We start from the raw sequence: 25,919 nt of genomic DNA on the forward strand, positions 1-25,919 counted from the left end.
CAGTATTAAACACGTATTTATACCGATTTCATCAGGCTCCGAAAATTCTTCAAAAAGAACCCAAAGAATGGCCTTCTCAGCTGCCATAGCTGCAACTCTTGCGTCATCAGAACAGAGTGTTCAACGCACCACCGTTTCCGTTTAAAACACGTTTTGCAACGTTTTGTCGGGGCTGAACGCAGCCCTGATTGAGAGCTGTAGCGCTTGTTTTTACAGTACGCTGCGACTCAGAATCTGTCCCACCTACATTTCTGGAGCTGCTGCATTTTTATATATTAAAAAACAAGTTGTATATCATCCCTATGATTTTTAATTAAATAAGAATTTTGAATAATGAAAATGATTTTGTTTCTGCTTATTGCAGGCTGTTCATCAGAACAATTAAGGAAGAAACTACAGTTTCCGTATATAATTTCTGGTTTAAAAGAGGAAAAATGAATGGATGACGTGGACTGAACTGGAATAGGGTAGAGTGGGGGAAACGCCGCTACTGTTTTTCACAAAATAACCACTAGATAAAGTCTAGATACATTTTTGTTGTAACTATGGACTGTGTTGACAAGAGTGATCTAGAAGTATTCATCGTGAAGCTCACACTGCTGATGAACCTGAGAGAAAACAGATTTCACAGGAAGTGATCTAATTTTCAGCAGAATAAGAAAAAAGTGTTTTAACGCTTGTTGTTTTGTAGAACATCACAGTTATATATGATATGAGAACAGTAAGGCCTGTAGATAGAGAGTACGTGTTTTTAAAAAAAAATATCATTATATTTTCAGAATGACCTTTTTTTTTTCAAACCTAGTCTGTGGGGTAAAACTCCCTCAAGGGGCGTGGCTTAGTTACTCTGTCCGGAACATCAAATCCTTTGTTTTTCCATCAAATGTATTCTAATTGGTTTAATAAAAATATTTGGACTTTATATTTATAAATTACCTCAAGTTAGCATCAGGTAGCAATATTTTTCAAATAAACTAATATAATTTTGTAATTCATAATTATTGATTATATTATTTTTAATTTTAAGCTAAAACTGCCTGTACTCTGATTTTGCTGTAAATGTATAAAGCAAATTGCTTTGTCAGACTGGGGGCATTTTACTCCTCCACCTGTGAGGCAAAACGCCCCCAGGTACAAATTTAATTTTTGTCAAAAATCTAATAACATTCAAATAATTATGTCTTTGTCACTAAAACTATGATAACTATTCTGGACAAATTTAACTTAGTTTCACAGAAAAAAACATGACACAGTCCTTAAGGGCGTTTTACCCTACCCTAGATAATTTCAAGTTTCATCCTTCACTCAAATAAAAATAAACGATATATTTTCAGCCTCTGCAGGCGGGGCACAGAAGAGGGCCTATAGTCTTTCAGCGTTTTTCTTTCGATTTTGATTTCAAGGCGTTGAAATGGCGTCAGGTAAGAATCTAATTATGTACAAAAATATAAAGCAACGTTTCCTCAATATATGAAGTATTCATGAAACATTAGACTACAGAAGGCAATGGTTTACTTCAATTATTTTTTCACTGCGCTTTTACATTTATGTTTAAAAGTGGCATTGAACACCAGGAAGACACTGACATAAAAGGTTACACATAGATGTGAAATGGCTTCGAGGAATTAGGTCGTGTAAAATGGCTTTTTATTTCACTACGAGCAAAAATGCTGCCTAAACTAAACTGCAGTTTGATTTCAATAGTTGGTGTTAAAATCGCATCAAGTTCAGGAATCAGATATATCAAATATGTGCAGCAACGTTTTCCTCAATGTTCTACTTCGTTCGGTTTATTAAATTATGTTTCACTGCACTCTTTAACTCCAGGAAGAAACTAATAACCTGAGTGCTAAAAGGCAACATCTCACATTTTTATACATATAAAACTTTTCAGTACACATCAGATCGGTTATCTAGACCAACGTTATTACAGTTTTATGTTTTTAAATTCGTTTTTGTTTTAATATCATTTTCAGTGTTGCTATAAATTTCAGTTTCGTTTTTATTAGTTGTTCTACATTCGGTTTCGTTTTAGTTTTTATTCTGTGAACACATTTCTTTTTAGTTTTTATATATTTTAGTTTCAGTTTCAATTTTAGTAATTAACCTTTATTAGAAGTAACAGAACACAGCAGGCCAAAGCAAGACGTTTTAATTTAAGCTAGTGACGCAAACGTGTCACTCTGCAACGTCATCACTGCTCCATGTCCCTCTCGGTAAACACAGCGTTGCGGGGGACACCGAATGCGATCGACAGGGCAGTTTAGCATTGTGCGTGTGATGTATGGTAGTGATGTTAATATGTGTGCGTTATTCTTCAATTACATCATAGCCTATATTCATACTGGCATTTAATGCCATGGGGAAATAATTTCATAGAAAGAGTTAGGCTTTTATTTGTGCACATAATATTGGGGAAATGAAGCCTCATGAAGCACTGATACCTCTAACTGTTCCGTGAAAAGATTTAAAGCTTTGAGAGTGTCGAAAACAGCGCCATATTGTAGTTACCAATAAATAAAGCAGCCAAAACCTGTGAAAGACGCTCCGCGGACGAAGCACGCACTCCGTATATGTGACCCTGGAGCAAAAGTGTCAATTTTTAGAAATTGATTTCAGATTTATAGATCAGCTGAAAGCTGAATAAATAATATTTCCATTGATGTATGGTTTGTTAGGATAGGACAATATTTGGTCGAGATACAACTATTTGAAAATCTGGAATCTGAGGGTGCAAAAAAATCTAAATATTGAGAAAATCATCTTTAAAGTTGTTCAAATGAAGTTCTTAGCAATGCATATTACTAATCAAAAATTACGTTTTGATATATTTACGGTAGGAAATTTACAAAATATCTTCATGGAACATGAGCTTCAATGTTATGTGTACTGTACAAACAAAAGCCTAACAGTGTGTGTGTGTGTGTGTGTGTGTGTGTGTGTGTGTGTGTGTTGAATTTCTCCTCTGAATTTATTTACCCATTATACTGTGGCATTAAATGCCAGTACGAATATCAAGATAATGTAATAGAAGAATAATGTACACATATTTGAATTGCATATGGCAAGTATTTTATCTTTCAGAAATCATTTGAATTCTTCATATCACTTGTATGACTGGCTATTTAAATATGTAATTAAATAAGTCTGAATGAAAACTTACACGTAAATTAAGATCTGGGGGTGCGAACCGACACACAAAGCGACTACCGCACGTGATTGGACAGAAAGTGAGGCTTTGCTGTGAAACCAACACACATCTCTATACAGGGCTTTGCTGGAGATGTATAATGTAATAATACCTGTCTAATTTACTTTTTTTTTTTTATTATCTCTTCATAGCCGTGGAAACATATTTTATCTGGGGGGTGCTGGGGGGCGGGGCTTGATGTTGAAGGGTGGGGCCGCGGTGGGGGATTTTTAAAAAAAATCCTAAATTAAACAGCCCAAACACTTATAGATGAGCATACAAATGAATGAAGACAGAGTTATATGAGAACAAATATATATTTGTGCTTTTGTGATTTTAGTTCAATAATATTTTTTTTCTTTAATATTTTTACTTTAAGGGGACTTTACTAAATATTAACCTCTAAATTATGCACCATTTATCATCTGCAATATCAGCGTGTAACCACTATATGGCTGTATAGCCCTATATAAAAATACATATAAACCGTTTGCTGCAGAGTGAGAACGTAAGACATAAAGTACATTACTTGTATAAGGTTATTCATTGATATATTTTCAGACATTATTAAAGACTACTTTTAGTAAAAGTTGACATTTAAATGTTGATTTGAAGTGTCAGTTATTATTGTAGTCAAATCTGGACACAGAGAGAGCATTTTGTTAGGCTACTCATACAGCGTGATCAGTCACACGAATAAATAACTAAGTCGTCAGAATAAATATTAGCTCAGTGTGACCAGGGCAATATTTTAAAATATAGAATTGAGTGTTTACATACCATGAAGAGAGACATTCTGTGGTCGAGTTGTGTGTCCATATTTGAAAAAAATCTGCATAGCAATCAGCGACTGGCAAATTCAGATTCAAGTAGCTTTACTGGCATGGTAAAAAAGCCTTACAAAGCTTTGACAGCGCTTCGAACCAATGGTGTGTAATATTATCAGCTCATGTGTATGCTGAATTAAATGTTGAACATTGATTGGTTGTTGGCTGTGTGTGTGTGGGTGGAGGCAGTTGTTCAGAGTAAATGATACAAACTAGATGCATATGTGTGAGCTCTGAGTCTTTTCTTGGTATGACACTGCTTAGAGTGACTACACAAGAATAATACATGGTGTTGAGCATTATCAAATTTAGAGGCTACAATAGGCAGCGAATCAGGCAGTGATTGACAGCACTCTGATGCAGTGGCCAAAAGCTCTCTGATCAAAAATTCACAGACCACATTTGACAGCATACAAAACAAAATAATCTTGAAAAATAAGCAGTGTCATCTTAAATTCCAGTGCAGTGAAACAACTGTCAGCAGGGGGTGCTGCAGCACCCTTATATTCCGCGGCTATACATCTCTTACTTTTAATTTGCTAAGAAATTAAATACACTGCTGGACAATTACCAATAATTTGTATTATTAATTAAATTTGTAATCTTTTTTGGCAGTTTTATGGTTTGTTTATATATACTACACTTTTTTCCATTTTTATCACAGAATAAGGCCGGAAATATATATTATAGTTTCTATAGGCCACTGTTATAAAGGCTTTGTCATTTAACACTGCATTATTCAGATACTTTATTTATTACCTGGAGATGACTTGGAAAAACACACACTAACCATATAGCCTATTGTAGCAATCGTGCATGTAATGTCTTTACGTGTTCTATTCAGCTTAGCTACAAGGATAGCTGGATGCCTTCGTCCATAATAGGGATTTCCTGGCACATCATAATTTATTACTTCTATGAGTCCTTTTTGGACTTTCTGAGCGAGAGCGCCCTCCGGCTTTGAGTATAAATGAAACATACAATGCACGAGAGTGTTTAGCGCTCCGTAATGTTCACATCTCCTCATTTTGGATACAAATAAAACGGCAGGTCATGCAAAGACTATCTTGTCTCTTGCGTTTAAATCTAGATTTTTTCACACTGGCCCCTGAAAACATCTAGGCTACTTGAACACACTTGCCCAAAAAAAAGTGCGGGGAACGAATTTATGTTTTATTGAAAGTGGGGGGGGGGGACTTGTAATCCAAAGGTTGTGGGTTTGAGTCTCAGGTCCGGCAGGAATTGTCGGTGAGGGGAGTGAATAACCAGCTCTCTCGACCCTTGAGCAAGGCACCGAACCCCCAACTGCTCCCCGGGCACCTCAGCAATATGGCTGCCCACTGCTACGGGTGTAAAAACTGAGTCGATAATGAATCGAAATCGGCATCCAACCCACGGATCAAGCCAGCTGAACGTTGAAATGATTGATGGGGAAGGTTGGATATTGTTTCAGGTTCTGTATCTGGGCCCACAATATGGTTGGACACCTAAACACCTAATCACAACCCATAACACATACACTGAGCATAACATACAACCTCACTGACCTTACTTCTGCAGACTAATAAATATTCCAGCACAGTATTTTAATGCTAAATAGCATGCTACATGCATCTAATTTCAAATACAGATGGATAAATCTTTTGTTTTCAAAATACTTTCTCTCCAAATGGACAAGCAAACTCCCCAAGTTTACTGTACTGGTTACTGTACTGAATCAGTGTTAGTGGCTCTCTGGTGGTCACAGGGCTCTATGCAGCTGCCATTCTTTTATTTTTAGTGTACTAAAAGTGTCAAAAGTCCAAGTAATGATCATTCCAATAGTAAGTCAATTAAATTATTTGTAATAACTTTCAAGTATTAAACAAATGTACAAATTTTATAGATGTTAATAAAGCTTCTGAAAGGGCTACTTGATATGTTAACATTATTACTAGTTTTGTGAGAAATCTGCTAATTCTGTCATTACTCTTGTAGTATAATGTTTATTACAAGCTTCTTTAGTGATGATTGACAGTGGTTTTTTATTGCAGTGTGTGTGGGAGTTTGTGTATTTGTGTGTATGTGTGAGCGTGTGTTTGTGAGTGAGAGTGTGTATGTGTGTGTCCCACAACACAGGGTTTACCTAGACCACACACAGGATAGTAAAACCTGAAATTTTTCACCATTTTTTGGTCCCCATGAGGAAAACTGCATATAAAGCATACAAAATGATGTTTTCGGATTATGTACAAATGCAAAAAGTTTTCTGTGAAGTTTGTGTTTAGGGGTATGATCGAATATACAGTTTGTACAGTATAAACCCAACATGTTTGTTTGTTTGTTTGTGCTCTTTTTCAGTGAGTGATCTGAGGATTGTGCTGATAGGAAAGAATGGATCAGAAAACAACAGTGTGGCAAACATTATACTGGGTACAAAAGCGTTTCAGAATGAAGCTCCATCTTATTCAAATCATCTCAGTGAGATAATCAGTGGAAAGGTGGAGAAGACACACATCACAGTCATCAAAACTTACCTGCTCCATCCAAATTTCCCACATCATCAGATAACAGAGGCAGTGAGAGACTGTGTGTCTCTGTCTGCTCCAGGACCTCATGTGATCGTACTCGTACTGCAGTATAAGGACTTCAGTGAGGAGGACAGACACAGAGTGAAAACTGTGCTGAACCTCTTCAGTAAGCAGGCCATTAAACACACTATAGTGGTGACCTCTGATGAAGACACACTTACATCCAAATGGACTTCTAAGATATGGAATAATACAGTTTCTAATTTAATAAAGGAGTGTGGAGGACATCTTAAGTTTGATACAAGAAACCCAGGATGGCGCTCTGAGTTGATCAGAAGCATAGAGGAGATACGCAAGAAAGAACATGAAGAATTTCTCATCTGTAACATGTATGAGGATGGAGGTGATGGATCATCAGTGGATGAAGATCTGAGCAGCTCTGGAGCTTCAGTCAGAGATGACGACAAAGAGGAAGAGAATTCTGTTGAGAGCACAAAAACAGGACGGGATGGAGGAGGTTTGTCAGTCTTTTTTTCTGGATAATATCTCTAAGAATATGATCATGAAATAGTTTTTTGCCCTTTAATACTTACAGTGCAGTAGAGACAGGAAATGACATGGAGAAAAATGAGGAGCACTACTGTGTGACTTGAACTATTATTTATTCTTTTTATTAATCTGTTTTAGTTAAAAAGCTTCTAAAATGTTTGTAACTAAAAAAGTCAAGTCAAGTCACCTTTATTTATATAGCGCTTTTAACAATACAGATTGTGTCAAAGCAACTGAACAGCATTAATTAGGAAAATAGTGTGTCAATAATGCAAAATGACAATAGTAAACACAAATTTTTCAGTTAAAGACAGTTCATCATTGAATTCAGTGATGTCAACATCCAGCTCAGTTTAAATAGTATCTTTGCAATCAAGTCAACGGTATCGCTGGAAATGAAGTGTCCCCAACTAAGCAAGCAAGAGGCGACAGCGGCAAGGAACCAAAACTCCATCGGTGACAGAATGGAGAAAAAACCTTGGGAGAAACCAGGCTCAGTCAGGGGGCCAGTTCTCCTCTGACCAGACAAAACCAGCAGTTCAATTTCAGGCTGCAGCAAAGTCACATTGTGCAGAGGACTCATCTGGTTCCTGTGGTCTTGTCCCGGTGGTCGTCTGAGACAAGGTCTTTACAGGGGATCTGTATCTGGGGCTCATCTTGTGTGCTTCACATGGTCTTAGCTGTGGTCCAGGTTCCTGTGCAGGCAGGAATCTCAGAGCCTGTGGAACATGTCAACGTCAGTCTCTGGTTTCCATGACCAAGTGGGCTGCTTTGCTTTGGCTCTCTTTGCAACAGGTTCTTTTACACTGTTATTCTCACATCTGAAATAAAAAAAGTAAGCATGCTGTTTACACAAACTACATTATTAACATTATTGTGATGTTCACTGATACTAGTACTGCTTCTCCACGGCCTCCAGCTCGAGCTGCACCGAATGCAGCTCGAACGTGTCCTCACCTGCACTCAAAGGTAGACACACATCCGCCATTAAAGCAAGTAACAGTGAATAGTGTATTAGTAATGTAAGCGAGATTAGCGGCAACCACGCTGGCGATGCTAGCGGGCTATATGCTAATAGCGGACTCGGGAAGTCAAAAATAGAACTAGTGATAACAAGGCGCTCTGATTGTTTTTGTTGTAGAATACGATAGGGGATATATTCACACGTTACAGAAACGAAAATGATGGTGTATAAAATTGATTTTAAGATAAAAAAAATTAAGACGACAAAGAATTAACTTGACGGAGCTCAAACTCAAAACACACGGCAGCAACAAACAGGAAGTGTGCAACAAACAGGAAGTGTTTTCTTTTTGTAAAATTTTTTTTTTTGAAGAGGGCATGCCCAAATATACACAAAACCCTATAAACCCTAAATAAAAACTCAAAACTCCACAAACTTAGAACAGCTCATAATCCACAAGATTCTAAACAAGCATGCAAACTTTTATGAAGATCAGACCATAGGTGGCAGTATAACTTAAAAGGGTGAAAAATGTTATATTTCTATGGCAAATTACATGTGATTGTTGATAATGGTCGTCTTCATGTATTATTTATGTATTGAGTCTACTTGTTTTCAGTCACTACTCGAAAAGCAAAGCTGAACATCGTGCTGTGTGGAAATCATCCAACACTCAAGAAGTCAGTGTCTAAAATATTTCGAGGGACAATGAATAAACAAATGAATATACAAATAAATAAACTTTTCCATCAGAAAGATAAGAGCAATGTGTGTGTGAAGAGAAAGGGGGAGGAGATTGATGGCCGGCAGTTCAGTGTAATAGAGCTTCCAGCTCTCTCCCGTCTCTCAGAGGAGGAAGTGATGCGGGAGACTCTCTGCTGTGTGTCTCTCTGTGATACCGGAGTTCATCTTTTCATCCTCGTTACTCCTGTCACTCCACTCACTAATGAAGACAGAGCAGAAATGGAGAAGATTAAAGGAATATTTAACTCTCAAGAACACTTCATGGTGCTTTTCTTTACTGAACTCACGGTTGACAAAAGTGTAACAGATTTTGTAGCGTCCACAGAATCTCAGAGTGTTGCGAGTCTCTATGGGAGTTGGTACAATGTGATGGGGTTACAGGACCAGAGAAACTCTCAACAGATCTCAGCCCTGTTTGACTGTATAGAGAGCATGAAGACTGAACCCTATTCTCTTCAGACATATACAAGAGCTCCAGAGAGGAGAGTCAGACATGAACTAGAGGAGAAACTGAGACTGAGAGATAATGAAATCAAAGAGTTACAGCAAAAGATCAAGACACTGGGTGAGTGGATTCATTTTTCTGGATAAAGCATTACTATTTTGCATTACTATTTTCTTTCGCTTCAGCTATAATAAAGAGACATTTCATTTCCATGCCTTATTAGCCTGAAGCGTCTAACCCTTCTCCATTGTCCGTTTTAAGTGTTGGCTTTGAAACTGAAACCAGGGATGCAACTCTGGTCTGACAGGTGGGGGTGGGGCATAAGACCTTCGTTCATCTTCAGAACACAAATGAAGATATTTTTGATTAAATCCGAGAGCTTTCTGACCCTGCATAGACAGCAAAGGAACTACCACGTTCAAGACCCAGAAAGGTAGTAAAGACATCGTTAAAAGAGTCCATGTGACATCAGTGGCTCAACCGTAATTTTATGAAGCTACGAGAACACTTTTTGTGCACAAAGAAAACAAAACAAAACAAAACATCTCCCCCGAGTTACCATCTGCCGCATTATCTAGAATACCCTGACGCATCAAAAATATCTTAATTTCTGTTCCGAAGATGAATGAAGGTCTTACAGGTTTGGAACGTCATGAAGGTGAGTAATTAATGACAGAATTGTCATTTTTGGGTGAACTACCCCTTTAACCAGAAATCGCTTACTGCACCTTTAATAAATACCCTTTTTATTCATAAGCTACCTATTTCAAAGAGAAAAAAATATGAGTATTACTCATAATACCATCTTTACAAATTGAGTGAATCGATGATACAGTGACACTTTCATAAAGAGAGTCACTTCATTTCTGAATGAATCAGTTGTTTGAATGAATCAGCTGAATGACTGACTGAATGATTCACTCATTAAGACACTCTTAATTTCAATGAAATCATTTCATATTTCAATATTCATTTTTGAAACCTGTTAATACCCATTTAAATACCATTATTTTTAAGAATTGTTAATGCAATTGTAATTGCATTGTAAATGCATTCATTCCACCTTTGAGCTGCATTAAACAGTCCATGTAAATACGGTATGTCTAAATGCCACTTCAGATGCAGCTTCTGAAAAAATGTTATGGCCATATTGTAGATTTAAAATTTCTCATGTAATGAATTCAAGGGATGTGCCCGAAAAGTGAATCCATATTCGGAATGGCATGGAAAACAAATAACGAGTTCTACAGACCCACTAAAGGGACAAGGTTAGCTGCTTGATAGCGGTGGCCTGTTACATTATACAGTACATACAATTTAATTTACCACATAGGTAAGGAGAAAAAAATTGGGTAGTTTGTCCACTTGGTGGTGCTAAAACAGGAAAAAACATAAAAATGGCTGTAACTATGCAGCTGATTAGTCTGATTGACTTGAAATTTGGCATACATTGGCTTTATCCAAGGTAAATCTCGAAAAACATGGCTGCCATCGGCCAATCAATTTTGAACACCCTTTAGACAAGGTTAATGGAGGCCAATCGGAACTAAACTTGGTAGGCCTCTTTGACTCATTGCCCTAGAGGTCTGTGAGAAATTTAAAAGAAATCGGCCATAGCGTTTTACATCTCTTATATCATGCAATGTTTAATGCATACACACAATATTCATATCATATGTTAGATTCCTCATTCTGAACAACTTTTCCTCAAGAACCACTGCTGTCATCCAAACCTTTTGTTAAATTTGATATTATGTAAAAAAAATTTAAAAAACTTTTTCGAGTTCATCCTGGATGGTTGGTCCGGTTTTCACCAAAATTGATACAGACCGTCTTTTGATGGTCCTTACAAAAAGTTATCAAAAGCTTTTTGATACACCCAATCGTTCTTAAATAATGCATGAATTTGACGAATAACTCTCCAAAGTTGACATGAGGCTGTATCTCCTCAACACTGTATTGTATTCACACCAAACTTGGAGTTTGTTATAACAACCATGTCCTGAGGTTACCTGCACAGTTTCGGCACAGTGCTACCTAGTGGTCAGGAAATATAAAAAATGCCCAAATGGATCTAAGTCTGTACTTCTGCACTGTTTTGGCATATTGGAATCAAACTGTGTGTGTGTCATTGTCATCCCTAGTTAGCCACACCACATCAATTTGGGAGCAGCGCCACCTATTGGTCAAAAGTGATAAATCATTAAATAGTATTACTAGTTGTGGAGGAAATTTTATTTTCTATTCATATTATTAGTAGTTTTATTTGCTTTACTCTACTAAGGAATGTTCTTTCTTTATTGAATGTCAAAGTAATGTGCTTAAATTTGTCATGAGATAGATGAGACATAACAGGAAATCTAATTGCAAGACAAGTGTGAGATGAGAAAATGTTATGTCAGCTTTTAGACGTCCTGGCTTCTTACAAACACATCTGGAGGACATAGTTAGGCACCTTAAATGGACATACATGTTGAATATGCATTATGATTGGATGAGATCAAAGCATGCGGATTTGATGAAGGTATAAATGTTGAGTTGGGGTGCCTCTTTGTCACACTCTGCAGCCTATCTGTATGACTGTAGACTTTTCTTGCAAGAAAAACATCTTCAAAAGACTTTTGTCTCATATGATTTTTCAGCCATTTTGAATAAAATCTACTTAAAATGTCTATAATTACTCAAAGGTCTTAAAGCACTCGAATCCCGGTAATTGCTGCTTGCAGCTATATTATATTTTTATCTCTTTCTCTTGAGTGTTTCCACGAGTATGTGTTCAGCAAAGACGCAAATGGTTTTTAGTGGAAAACTAGTCAAATACAGTGCAATTGTGATTACAGTAATTCAAAAACATTATGTGAATGCAGCATTAATCTAATTTCAAATTACATTGTTGAACTAGTTTATTTCTTTGACACAGATCCAGAGGGTGTGAAGCTGAATCTGGTTGTGTGTGGGAGTAACAGAGAATTAAAATCCTTCACATCAAACCTGATCCTGAAGCAGAGCGAGAGAAGATCCGAGCTGAGCTCCGAGTGTGTGAGGAGAGACGTGGAGCTTGATGGACGTCTGATCAGTCTGGTGGAGCTTCCAGCTCTGTTCAACACTCAGCTCTCAGAGGAGGACATGATGCGTCAGACTCACCGCTGTGTGTCTCTCTGTCATCCTGGAGTTCATGTGTTCATCCTCATCATTCCTGATGCTCCACTTAATAATGAAGACAAACCAGAAATGGAAAAGATCCAGAGGGTCTTCAGCTCAAGAGTCAACAAACACATCATGATCCTCATAAAGCAGAATCCAGAGCATCAGACAGCAGAACTCAATGAAGAAACACAGTCTGTCATTGAGAGATTTGAAGGACGACATCATTTCATCGGCCTGAACACACAAGTGTCTGAGCTGATGGAGAAACTGGAGCAGATGATTGAGGAAAATAGTGGTGTTTGTTTCTCCACAGAGACATTGATGGAGGCACAGATGGAGAAACTGCAGAAATTTGAAGAAATGAAGAAGAGAGTCGATTCATTACAGACGTGGTTTCAGTCACAAGGTAATGATTAGGAAATCTGCATTGGTTAAACACTTTTCATGATTGCTGAAATCAAAACAATATTATATGCAGACTACAGAACAAATAATATGATTAGCACTGGATGCTTCAGTATAAATTATATAGGCTACAATTGACAGTATTCACTTGAAGTTGAATAAATCGTTTTTTTGTTTTTTTTTTATCTATCTTTAGATTCAAGAAACAGAGATGAACTGAGGATTGTTCTGCTGGGAAAAACTGGAGCTGGGAAGAGTTCAACTGGAAACAACATCTTAGGAAGAGAAGCATTTAAATCAGACTTTTCTGAAAAGTCTGTTACTAAAGAGTGTCAGAAAGAGACAGATGAAATCAACAGCAGACACATCACTGTGATCGACACTCCAGGACTGTTTGATACTGAACTCAGTAATGAACAGATCCAGAGAGAAATCAGAAACTGCATCGCTATGATCCTGCCTGGACCACATGTGTTTCTCTTACTGATTCCACTGGGACGATTCACTCAAGAAGAACAAACAGCAGTGAAGATCATCCAAGAGACGTTTGGTGTGAACTCATTAATGTACACCATAGTGCTATTTACCAATGGAGACAAACTGAAGAACAAAACCATTGATCAGTTTTTGGGAGAACCTGGATCTGCCCTTAAAAATCTGATTGAAGCGTGTGGAAACAGATTCCATGTGTTCAATAATGAGACTAGAGACCAAACACAGGTGACTGATCTACTGCAGAAGATAGACAACATGGTGAAAACAAACGGAGGAAGTTACTACTCATGTAAGATGTTCAGAGAGATGGAAAGAGAAATACAAGAACAACAGAAGAAGATACTGATGGAGAAAGTGGAGCAAGTGAACAGAGAAAAAGAAGAACTGATGAACAAACATAAAGAAGAGAAAAAGAGGATGAAGATGAAAATGGAGGAAGAACAACAAAATCATGGCAAAGAGAGAAAGAGAAGAGAAGAAGAATTTATTGAGAGAGAAGAAAGATATAAAAGAGACATTAAAGACATCGAGGAACAAGAGAGAAAGATACGAGAGGAGCTGAAGAGAGAACGAGAGGAATGGGAGAAACAGAAACAAGAGGAAAGACAAAGAAGAGACGAAGAGGTGGAGAAATGGAGAAAGAAAGAACAGGCGATGTGGGATGAATATAATCAGAGACTGAAAGAAGAGAAGGAGGGAATAAAGATGATGATAAAGGAAGAAAGACAGAATCATGAGATAGAGAGAAAGAGAATAGAAGAAGAATATATAGAAGAACAATACAAAAGAGACATTAAAGACATAGAGGAACAAGAGAGAAAGATACGAGAGGAGCTGAAGAGAGAACGAGAGGAATGGGAGAAACAACAGGAAAGACAAAGAGAAGAAGAGGAGAAAGAAAGACGTATATTTAATGAACTTTACACAGGAACTCCTGAGGTTCAGAACACAAACAGTGAGTCAAACAATAACCAACTAATTTTAAAATTAATTTGCCAAAAATTTAATATTTGGGTGTAAACAATAGTTTTATTTTACTATACTTTGCTGTTCAGCAGTTTATGTGGTTGCTATATTGTTGAAGAAATATTTCACTGGTTTATAATCATCAATTGTAACAAGTAGCATTTCGAGATCTAGATCAGTTTAGTTTACAGTGGAGCCACCAGCTGAAACCACAGATAAATCGCTTGTAAACACTGTTACAAACCTCCCTATATGTCTAGGGGTAAGCGAGGTTGTAACATATATAACATTTTAAAAGGAGTTGACGGTCACATCAATCCCCTGATCCAGAAAAGCAACGAACACAAGATTAAGCAATTAGTTTGTTTTTTTTATTGGTAACCAAAAGAGTAACAACGGAAGCTAATCTTCAGGAGAGGGCAAGGCCAACATAACAAACAAAACACTCTAACTATTAAGGAAAACATTAAATATCATATACAAAAGAAAATAAATAAAACAACAACAAAGTCTTACCTTACTGCCTGACTAAAATAAACATAGACAAATTTCAAGTTCAAAGAAAAGGGCACCATCTCCCTACAGCTTCCCAAAAGCAAACAAAAGTATTTACACAAAAATTAAGAGTAAAAACAAAATAGACATAAAAGGGGGGGGGGCCCTTTGTGTTTACATGCTCTCTCACAGTTTGTGATTGAGCAATTCGTTCACAAAGTTAAGAGGTAAAGACTGCACACGGTCGCACAGGGATACACAAAACAAATCACAGTTCTGGATCAGGACAAAGAGTGAAGCGCGTTTCCGTCAACACTTCAGCTTTGCTTCCTTGCTTTATTATACTTTTTGGGGTTCTGTGGCATTCACACACTATTGATGGGCGATGAGCATCAGCTGGAACCCGATTGGCGGTCTGCAATGGAGAGAGAGAGAGAGAGAGAGAGGGGTGGGGAGGGGAGAAGAGAGGGCACGTCCAATAGATGGCACTCTTCCAAGATCGCCCGTTTCACAAATATGTCCACAGGACGTAAAACCCCCACCGCTAAGAACGTAAATAAACAGAAAGACAAAATCTTAAAATACAAATCGCAACTATCTCTTAGATAGTGGACACACAGTATTTTGATAACTCTCGAATGGGCATCTGCCATAACGTTCTCCACCCCTTTATTGTGCCGGATATCCAAGTTGTTCTCTTGTAGAGTGAGAGACCACCGCAGCAATCGTTGATTGGCACCTGACATACGAGAAAGGTACACCAGAGGGTTATGGTCAGTATACACTACAACGGCTAATACTGTTCCCCAGGCATACATCAAAATGCTTGAGAGCTAATAACAGTGCAAGGGCCTCCTTTTCAATTACACTGTAATTCCGTTGAGCTCCAATGAACTTCCTAGAAAAATAGGAGACAGGATGTTCAACACAAGCTTGATCTTCCTGTAACAATACTGCTCCAGCACCATTATCACTTGCATCCACCTGCAATTTAAAAGGTTTTTCAAAATCAGGGGCAGAAAGAACAGGAGCCTGACAGAAGAGATCCTTCACTGCTTCAAAGGCATGTTGACAGTCAGTAGACCACACAAACTCTCGTTTTGTGCCGAGGAGATCTGTGAGTGGACAGACCAAGTTGGAAAAGTTTGGACAAAAAGCTTGATAGTAACCACTCATCCCTAGAAAACGTCTTAGTTCAAGTTTATTTGATGGAACAGGAAAATTGAGTATGGCTGTTATTTTAGCATTAATTGGTTTTACCAGTCCCTGACCAACTTGCTTACCCAAATAGGTAATAGTACCTTTAGCAAATTCACAGGTGTAGCAGGTGCATTTCTCATCCCGAAAGCTAACTTTACGGTAATCCGTACAGAACCGAAAGTTAGAATTAAGTTTACAAGCAGGCAGTGAGAGCTCCATGGGATCTGACTGGGCACAGCCATACCGTCCGTGACTTAACAAGTATTTATCTTCATCTTGCATAACTTCTCGCTTTTGTGGATTTAATCTGTAAGGGTGCTGTTTTGCTGTTTTATTGGTTTGGCATTTCCCACATCATTGTCGTGGGTACAGACAGATGTTCTACCGGGGACATTGCTAAACAAGATGGAAAAAGTACTCAGCAACTCCATCAAGTCATGAGACTGTTCTGCGGTGAGATGCGAAAGGAAACCAGAGAGATTTTGTAGTATAGCAGAATTTTGAAGGCGGGTGGGGAAGATAGAGAAGTCTTGGCCTTGCAATTCATCCTCCTCTGTAGAGGACTGCTACACTGTAGCAGCTGCACAAGCTAAGGGAGTACTGATTGGTATTCTGGTATTCTGATTGGTATTCTTAGATGTTGTTCTACTCATATAGGCTTTAAGCCGATTCACATGGTGTACACGACTTTTACACTTCCGGTCAGGTGTTGCAACAACATAGTTTGTTTCATTCAACTTCTTTTCAAACAAGTACGGACCAGCAAATTTGGCATGCAGAATCAACCCAGGTGGTGGCAACAAAACCAATCCGAAATCAAGCCCGTCGGCCGCGGCATTCACAAGCCCCCCAGCCGTTCCTCAGTCAAGCCCGCCGGCCGACCGCGGTATTCCCAAGCCCGCCGGCCGTTCCTCTGTCAAGCCTGCCGGCCGCGGCATTTTCAAGCCCGCCGGCGGTTCCTCAATCAAGCCCCCCGGCCGCGGCTCACTCAAGCCCGCCGACCATGCCTTTCACCCCAAACCTAAAGGGGAATCTAAGGAGGAGAAGGTGGTTGGCTCCAGCCCCTGAGTCCACTCCAGTGTCGGCTCCAGCCCCTGAGTTTGCTCCAGTGCCAGCTCCTCAAAAGTGCCTTGCTGTGTCTGCTCCTCCAGAGCACCCTCCAGTGCCAGCTTCTGGTAAGCGCTTCCCAGTCCCTGAATCCAGCCCAGAGTGGGCTCCTGTTCCCGAGTTTAGCCCAGTGAGGGCTCCTGTCCCCGATTTTAGCCCAGAAAGGGCTCCATTTCCCATGTCCAGCCCAAGGAGGGCTCCAGTCCCCAAGTCAAGCCCAGTGAGGGCCACAGTTCCCGAGTTAGGCCTACGGAGGGCCTCTAGCTGAGCCGAGTGGCGAGGCCAAGGTCACGGAGGCCGTCTAGCCATGGCCTTCTGAGTTCCCTGCTCCATCATGGCTTCCTAGTCTGCCTGCTCCGCCATGGCTCCCCGGGCAGCCTGCTCCGCCATGGCCCCTGAGCTCCCTGTGCCGCCATGGCACCCTGGACTGCCTGATCCGCCCTGGAGGTATTCCCCGTGTCCCAGTCCTGGTGGAATTGTTACGGCGCGGGACGTGCCTTCCGGGAGGGGGTGGAGTAATGTCAGATCCTGTTCCTTTTTTTGTGTGTGTTTTGCTCCCTATGTGCTTTCCTTGCCCTTATTTGGTCCTTCCTGTTCCCATTATGTTCCCCGATTAGTTCATCATTTGTTTCCAGCTGTGTTTTGTTAATTATCTTCATTTGCTCCTGTATTTAAAGTGTAGTCTACGCTGTCTTCCTTCGTCCGGTATTGAATGCCTGTGAACATCGATCCCCGTGTCCTACGTGTGGTTTTCCCTATTGTAAATAAAGTCTGTGATAATTCTGGAATCTCCTTCGTCTCCTCGCTCCTTCACAGTAGGCACACCGTGACACTGACAGGCAGCCCCTGATGAAGTTTTGCTTAGGGCCCCCAGAAGTCTTTGAGTCTTTGTATTCAAGTTTCGAATCAAGACCAAGTCAAATTGTCCTGGTTAAAAGTTGCAATGTGGTCAAAAACACATTGAACAGTTGTGATATATAGTCAATGTCAGAATGATGAGCCCCATTGGTAAATATGAGCAAAGAAGTCTGTGAAAATAAATCAGCATTGTTTATCCTTATGATCATTTAAATGTCACAAAATGTATCTAATCTAATCTATTTATTATTAGAAGAAGTAATATTAATATTATAAACACAGGGAATATTCAGAGAGGACAGTTAGCCTTCATTTTATTTAATGGGATCAGAGACCTGCATAATGGATACGGGGTGGTGACCCAAAAAACATTGAGAACCACTGAGATGAACAGTCGCTTATAGTTAAAATTGCAGGTTTGAGTTTAACAATTGTTGCTCAGGGTCCTAAATTTAATCAATTGTTGTTAATCTCTACACTCTATTATTGTCATTTTCAGATGATGAAGATTCACCATCAAATTCAGGATGTTTGAGAATCTTGCTGTTTGGGAGGACAGGAAGTGGAAAGTCTGCCACAGGAAATGCTATCCTTGGAAAAAATGGGTTTTACAGTAAAGACAGCTCATGTTTAGTGACCACTACTTGCACAAAGGTAATTGGTAAAGTTCATGGTCAATCAGTAGCTATTATTGATACTCCAGGACTCTTTGACCCCTCACTGACAAACGAACAAGTGCAGGAAGAAATAATGAAATGTGTTTCACTGTCAGCACCTGGACCTCATGTGTTCATCACTGTGTTTAATATGGGAAAAATCACCAAAGAGGAGAAAGACACTTTAGAAATGATAATGAAGATCTTTGGACCAAAAGCAGCAGAGTTCAGCATTGTTCTCTACACTAGAGGAGACAAACTAAAAAAACAAACAATAGAACAATATGTAGGAAAATATAAAAATGATGACCTTGAGAAACTGATCAGTGACTGTGGAAACAGATTCCTGGCTTTTAACAACACAGAAACACAAGATCAGACGCAAGTTACTAAGCTGTTCACTATGATAGAAGAGATGAAGAAATCTAATCAGGGCCGATATTTCACTAATGAGATGTTTGAGGAGGCAGCGATCACCATTAAAGAAAGAATGAAAATTATAAAAGAGAAAGAAAGACAAAATCAGGGTCAAGTTGAAGAATTAAAAGCCAAATATGACATGCCATTCGAAAGCATGGAAACAAGACTGGAGGCGAAGAAACACAGGGCAGATGAGGAAAGAGAGAGACTGAGGAACAAGTTCAGAGAACAAGAGGAAACACTGAGGAGAGAGTTTGAGGAGAAAGAAAAATCAGAGCAGAAGAAACGAGAGACAGAGGATCAGAAACAATCAGAAGAGGAGGAACAGCAAAGAGCTGAATATAATCAAAGAAGAGAGGAGATGAAGAGAGAGAATGAAGATCAGAGAACACAGTATGAAGAAGAGCTAAAAGAAAGAGAAGAAGATAAAAAGAGAGAGGAAGAATATAAACAAGATCAAGAAAAGATGAAAAATGCTCATGGACAAATCATGACAGAGTTAAGAAAAGAACAGGAAGAGGAAATAAAAAAGAGAGATTCAGAGGAACAAATGAGGAAGAAGCAAGAAGAGAAAGAGAGAGAAAAATGGAAGAGAAAAATAAAAGAAGCTGAAAATGACAAAGAGACTCAAAATGTAATTAAACGACAGCAGAGAGAATGGGAGGAAGAGAAGAAACGACAGATGAGTGAACGAGAGGAAGAGGAAAGAGAGAGAAAAGAGAAACATGAGGAACAGCTGAGAGATAAACAAGAAGAACTGGAGGACAAGAGAAAGAAATCTGAAACCAAGAGAGAAGAAGAAAAACAGATGATAGAAAAGGAGAGAGAAAAACAGAGAACAGAGAGAGAACAGAAAGAGAAAGAATGTGAACAGAAGATCAATGAAATGGAGAGACGTTATGAGCAGCTGGAACGAGAGAGAAAAAAGGAGTGGAAGAGAAGAAAACAAGAGGATGAAGAGAGACGAGTGGAGAAGAGAAAGAGATGGGAGAAAATTATGGAAGATCTGAAACGAGAGCAAGAGGAGGAGATCAAGAGAAGAGAAAGAGAGGAGAGAGAAAGAATAGACACAGAAGAAACAGAGTGTGAAGAAATGAAACAGAAACTTGAAGAGGAAATAGAGAAGATGAAGAACAAACATGAAGATGAAACCAAAACACAAGAAGCAGAATTGAATGATTTCAGAGAGAAAGTAGATCAGCAGGTTAAGGAGCTCACAGAAAAGATAACTGAAACCTATGATGAGGAAAAATTAAAAAGGGAAAGAAGTTGTCTTGTCATGTGAAATATTTTTTAATATTATTGATGAGCCAAATGACTAGCTCTGGTCTTTTGAAGGGTTCTTTTGCATTTCTGTTTCTCTCAAGCATGAGTGGGTTACTGTATCTGTATTCATTTAATCAGGGCTTTTCTCACCTGCTCCTGAAGGGCCAGAGTTTAGTCACAACCCTGCAGTTACACAGCTGTCGGTCATTAAAGGGATAGTTCACCCAAAAATGAAAATGAGCCCATGATTTACTCACCCTCAAGCCATCCTAGGTGCATATGACTTTCTGCTTTCAGACGAATACAATCAAGATTTATATTTAAAAAAGTCCTGCTTACAAGCTTTATAATGGCAGTGAATGGGTGTTGAGATTTTGAAGCCCAATAAAGTGCATCCATCCATCATAAAAAGTTCCTCACATGGCTCCGGGGTTAATAAAGGCCTCCAATGCGTTTTTGTAAGAAAAATATCCATGTTTAAAACTTTATAAACCGTAATCTCTAGCTTCCGCTAACTGTTGTACACGCATTCATTCCGTTTTTATGATGGATGGATGCACTTTATTGGACTTCAAAATCTCAACACCCATTCACTGCCATTATAAAGCTTGTAAGAGCCAGGACATTTTTAAATATAAATCTTGATTGTATTCGTATGAAAGCAGAAAGTCATATGCACCTAGGATGGCTTGAGGGTGAGTAAACCATGGGGTAATTTTCATTTTTGGGTGAACTAACCCTTTAAGAGATCCTGAAGACCTTAATGAAGATGTTTTATTAGAGTTGGAGCTCTACAGGAACAAATGTGTATAGACCTGAACTAAAATAATCATACAAAGTTAACTTTCTCTTGATAGACTTTAAAAAAGGAAGAAGCAACATGAATTATAGCAGGACTATAAAAAAGACAGGGCTGTAAGATATAGTGTAGTGAAGACCAATGTTAACAGCATCCTGTGTTCAGAACAGATCGCTCGCTTGATCCAAAAGTAAGAAAACTGTTGTCAGCTGTTCATGAACTGTAAAACCTCTCATTCATCAGTATATGAAGCCTGAGATGCTGATGCAGGATTCTTAATAGCAATCAGACATTTATTAATTGATAATCACTGAATCATATAATCATTGTTAATTTAATTAATCAATTTAATCATTTATAACACATTTTAATAACCATTTAATCACTTATAATCACTTATTATATTACTTATTATTTTATTATTTTCTTTGCATTTGTAGTGCTTGATATTGTTGTTTAATCTAATGGTGATTCCAGTGGACACACACCGTTATGATTGTGTGTTTCAAGGGATATTTGTCTTCATGAATAAGAGAATGTCTCCATTTCAAGGCTTTAAATGTCACAGGACGATGATGTGAAGCAGTCATTTTTCATTTCTATTGTTTTGGTATAAAAATGTTTGTTGGATTTGCTGGTCAGACGAAGTAAAGACAAAGTAGGGATGAAGTTTGGACAAAGCCAATGAAGTCAGACTGAGCACTGAAATGTAACTAAGCACTCCTGCTTTCTTTCTGCTACACTCTTAAAAATAAAGGTGCTTCAAAAGGTTCTTCAAGCGATGCCATAGAAGAACCATTTTTGGTTCCACAAAGAACCATTCAGTCAAAGGTTCTTTAAAGAACCATCTCTTTCTTACCTTTCTATAATCTGAAGAACCTTCTTTCACCCCAAAGAACCTTTTGTGAAACAGAAAGGTTCTTCAGATGTAAAAGGTTCTTTATGGAACCATTTAGACAAAAAGGTTCTTCTATGGCATCGTGAAGCACCTTTATTTTTAAGAGTGTATGTGACAGAGATTAATGAGTTTCAGCTAACGGGTTAGCGGGTTTTGAGTATCAGACAAAACAGATATTTTCTCACATTATCCAGCATCTGGGGTTGGTTCTAATGTTTCTGATTTGGGATTCGATCTAACACTGATCACAATGATACTTATAAATCATAACTAACAGTTTAGAGAGAGTTATACAGGGAGTTCTTATTTACTTTGGGTGTTGTTTGCATTGAATTATTTGTAACATGATCATCTGAGCATTATTCTGGAATCATGCTGTATTTCCACATATTCAGTTATTTTATGCTGTCTATTAACACAAAAAAATAAATAAATAAAATTCCTCATTAACAGATTGTGTGATGCTGTTAGTCCTTTATCACTGAGGTTCTGAACAGTACCCAACTAATACATTTTACAAACCATTTAACAATATAAACAGATTTTTCAGTTATTCTGTTTGTAAAGAAATATTGTTCACCATTAAAAGTGTCCCTCACTAAACAAGCTGCTCCTGCATGAGAACCCATCACAAATGCTACATTTAACACTATATAATTGCTTTCTACATATTGACCGTTTAAAAAAGTCAATTTTAACATAAATGAAACTGCTGAATTCTATAAATAAACGTTTACAAACAAGCTAGGCCACTTTAGAAGTGAATTGAGAGTTTGACTTTTTTTTTTTTTCTTTTTTTTTCATTGTGACATTTACACAGACAGACGCTGTACCAGCTGGAAGATTATTGCAACTTCATGTCAGAACACTTTAACACATCTTAACCAGACACTACGCGATAAGATTCCCGAGTAAAGCGAATTGGCCATATGCATTAACTTCCGGGTAAAGATAAGCCAGCTCGTAATCTTCCGGTGAAGCTGATTTTTTATATGTGCTAAATATAGGTAGAGACTCTCACAGAAACCTCTCCTGCCTCATTCTTATCAGAAACTGAGAAACAAAATAATTGCAACACCATAAATAATGATACCGGAATTAACATACAGTTTCATGTTATTAAAGAACATATAATTTTATATGCAGAGTCTGGTAATCCCAGGAAAGTACCCAGATACATAACTGTACATTTAAATGCTGACAAATAAACACTATCGTAAATGTTTAGGCGGTTAGACATCGTAATGGTATTCTCGATAATCAATATCTTACCTTATAGCCATAAACACATTTTTTAAATCTTATAAAATTTTAAAGCCTTATTATTTCTCAACTCGGTGCAGCAAAATTCACTTTATTAAAGGTTAACTTTTCATTCATGAAGACGACATGAAGAAATGTGCCAAAAACATGTCTCTTGGCGAAAAATAAAGACTTTTTAAGATGAAAATTAAATTATCGTTATAACCAGGAGATGGCAGCAGAGGATCACTCATTGGCTGCAGCTGCCATTTCAACTCCCTAGTTTTTTCACGTCTTTTGATTTATTATAAAATTAAATATTATAACAAATTTTGTACTTTATCGCACTGAAGTATAAAGTATAGCAAGTGCAGGAAGTCACAAAGTCACTTGTCATTTAAAAAATAAATAAAGGCCAGACAACAGCCTATAATGCTGAATTATTTAAATACCTATATAGTCAAATACAAATTAAATAAGTTGGTATAACAATTAAATAATGCATTCAATATTTTGAAATGTTTCGATTTAAATTAATAACTTCATTGTTTAAGTCTTATCCAACACAGACTTGTTGCTGGTGTAGTTTTGTTAGTCTGAATTTAGTCTGAATCACTTAATGCACAGCTCTATTTTGACATCGGCTCGTCAGATGTTTTGTTCCTCCATTGCTTTATCACTATCAATCATAGTAATGACTCGCAGAATAATTTAGCAGATTAAATTTTTTTACACTCGCGTTTGTCATTCTTGAAAGAGTATACGGTAGTATATAGTATACAGTATGGTCCTGTTAGACAAACAAAACTTTTCTTCAAATTGTGAATGGATTGTGTAGAGAAACCGAGCAAAGACCGCTACCCTTATAGCACAGCTGATTTTGACAGTTGACCGGAAATGACTGAGCTGGCTTATCTAAAACCAGGAAGTAAAATATTTTGAAATGTTTCGATTTAAATTAATAACTTCATTGTTTAAGTCTTATCCAACACAGACTTGTTGCTGGTGTAGTTTTGTTAGTCTGAATTTAGTCTGAATCACTTAATGCACAGCTCTATTTTGACATCGGCTCATCAGATTATTAATTTCATTGCCACTGTCAATCATAGCAATGCCTCGCGGCATGATTTAACGGATTCACTCGCATAAATTTAACATTAGCGTTTGTCATTCCTGAAATGGTATAGGCTACGTGGACGTTTGGTCCTCTTAGACAAACAAAACTTTTCTCCAAATTGTGAATGGATTATGTAGAGGAACCGAGCAAGGGGCGCTCCTCTTAGGCACAGTACAGTTGACCGGAAATGACTGAACTGGCTTATCTAAAACCAGGAAGTAATCGTGCATATGGTCAATTGTCTGTCCACACCAGGGCTGCGTTCAGCCCCGACAAAACGTTGCAAAACGTGTTTTAAACGGAAACGGTGGTGCGTTGAACACTCTGTTCTGATGACGCAAGAGTTGCAGCTATGGCAGCTGAGAAGGCCAGTCTTTGTGTTCTTTTTGAAGAATTTTCGGAGCCTGATGAAATCGGTATAAATACGTGTTTAATACTGCAAAATACGCTCGATGTTACAGTCACTGCGTTGCACACCGTTTTCAGGAAACATGTCGTTCAAACCGGAAACTGTAGCAAAACGTTACGCACCGGTTTGAGCTTGAACTTGCCCCAGGTGTGACATTGCTACACGACGCGAGAAAATCAGTCAAAAACTACAGCCAATCAGAACAGCGTGTGGGCGGAGCCTCTCTGTAAGCGCGCTGCACTCGCAACATAATGGATAAGTGCGTAATTCATAAATATTAAACTATTTTAAAATTAGTAAAATACATACTAAGTGACTGAAACAATCTTTGTCGTGGAATACACTTCGCACGACATTGTAGAAATAGGAACTGTTTCTAAAATAGAATCCACTGTCGCTCGTTATGTATTGCTGTAATGGCAAACATGGAAAAGATACGTTTTATCGCATGCGTAGCATCAAGACTGGTTAGGACACGGTGTAAAGAAGTTCTTTCTTATTGTGTATGATCAAACACCAGCAGGCTTCTTCACATACTGATCATTATTTATATGAATCGAGAAGGCATCTTTGTGTGATTTCTTTTTCCATTGACTTTTTCAGCTCAAATGCTGGGTTGAGCCCGATGGGTCATTTTAAGAGTTATTTTTTCAATGTTGTGTAGTTTTGTGTCAATCTCGCCGACAGCTGAAACAAATGCACCCTTCCTTCATCCCCGACATAACAACCAGTGTTGGGTAAGTTACTCTAAAAAAGTCATATAACATCAGGGGCATAAATGCATTTACAAAACAATTACAAAAGCATATTAGATTCTGAGATGCTGAAGTCATTTAGTCAGTCTTTTATGCTGCATTGCCTCTATATCATTTATGAGTTTCTTTCTTCTGTTGAACACAAAAGAAGATATTCTGAAGAATGTTCAGAATTCTGTTTCTGATGCAGAAAAGCTAGTTCATGCATTCATGACCTCTAGACTGGACTATTGTAATGCACTGCTAGGTGGTTGTCCTGCATCTTCAATAAACAAGCTACAGGTAGTCCAAAATGCAGCGGCTAGAGTCCTTACCAGGTCAAGAAAATATGATCATATTACCCCAATTTTACAGTCTCTGCACTGGCTACCTATTAAGTTCTGTATCAGTTACAAAATATTATTACTTGCCTATAAGGCCCTTAATGGGTTAGCTCCTGCGTACCTAACTAGTCT

At 38.2% G+C, this 25,919-nt stretch overlaps 1 protein-coding gene and 1 long non-coding RNA gene across 2 annotated transcripts in view; one reads left to right on the forward strand and one right to left on the reverse strand.

Annotated features, from left to right (window-relative positions):
* Positions 1–1,364: 1,364 nt before the first annotated feature.
* LOC107698295 (inner centromere protein A-like) lies at positions 1,365–20,499 on the forward strand. Its single transcript, XM_016499249.1, has 7 exons — positions 1,365–1,421; positions 6,358–7,044; positions 8,660–9,349; positions 12,150–12,782; positions 12,978–14,231; positions 18,402–19,453; positions 19,802–20,499. The coding sequence occupies exons 1-7, from the start codon at positions 1,412–1,414 to the stop codon at positions 20,261–20,263; spliced, it is 4,788 nt and encodes a 1,595-aa protein (XP_016354735.1). The 5' UTR covers positions 1,365–1,411; the 3' UTR covers positions 20,264–20,499.
* The window catches only part of LOC107698296 (uncharacterized), an 18,229-nt gene continuing 1,215 nt past the window's right edge, over positions 8,906–25,919 (reverse strand). Inside the window, exon 3 of the long non-coding RNA XR_001635331.1 lies at positions 8,906–8,983. This is a non-coding gene — a long non-coding RNA (uncharacterized LOC107698296). The remainder of the gene's footprint in view (positions 8,984–25,919) is intronic.

Source organism: Sinocyclocheilus anshuiensis, unplaced genomic scaffold (assembly GCF_001515605.1).
Source record: "Sinocyclocheilus anshuiensis isolate Anshui unplaced genomic scaffold, SAMN03320099.WGS_v1.1 scaffold2216, whole genome shotgun sequence".
NCBI classification, from domain to species: domain Eukaryota; kingdom Metazoa; phylum Chordata; class Actinopteri; order Cypriniformes; family Cyprinidae; genus Sinocyclocheilus; species Sinocyclocheilus anshuiensis.

Excerpts from the sequence above, each read along its gene's own strand:
- LOC107698295 (XM_016499249.1), top strand. Across the intron at positions 7,045-8,659 it reads AACAGGACGGGATGGAGGAG|TCACTACTCGAAAAGCAAAG; the intron begins GTTTGTCAGTCT and ends ACTTGTTTTCAG. Across the intron at positions 12,783-12,977 it reads GACGTGGTTTCAGTCACAAG|ATTCAAGAAACAGAGATGAA; the intron begins GTAATGATTAGG and ends ATCTATCTTTAG.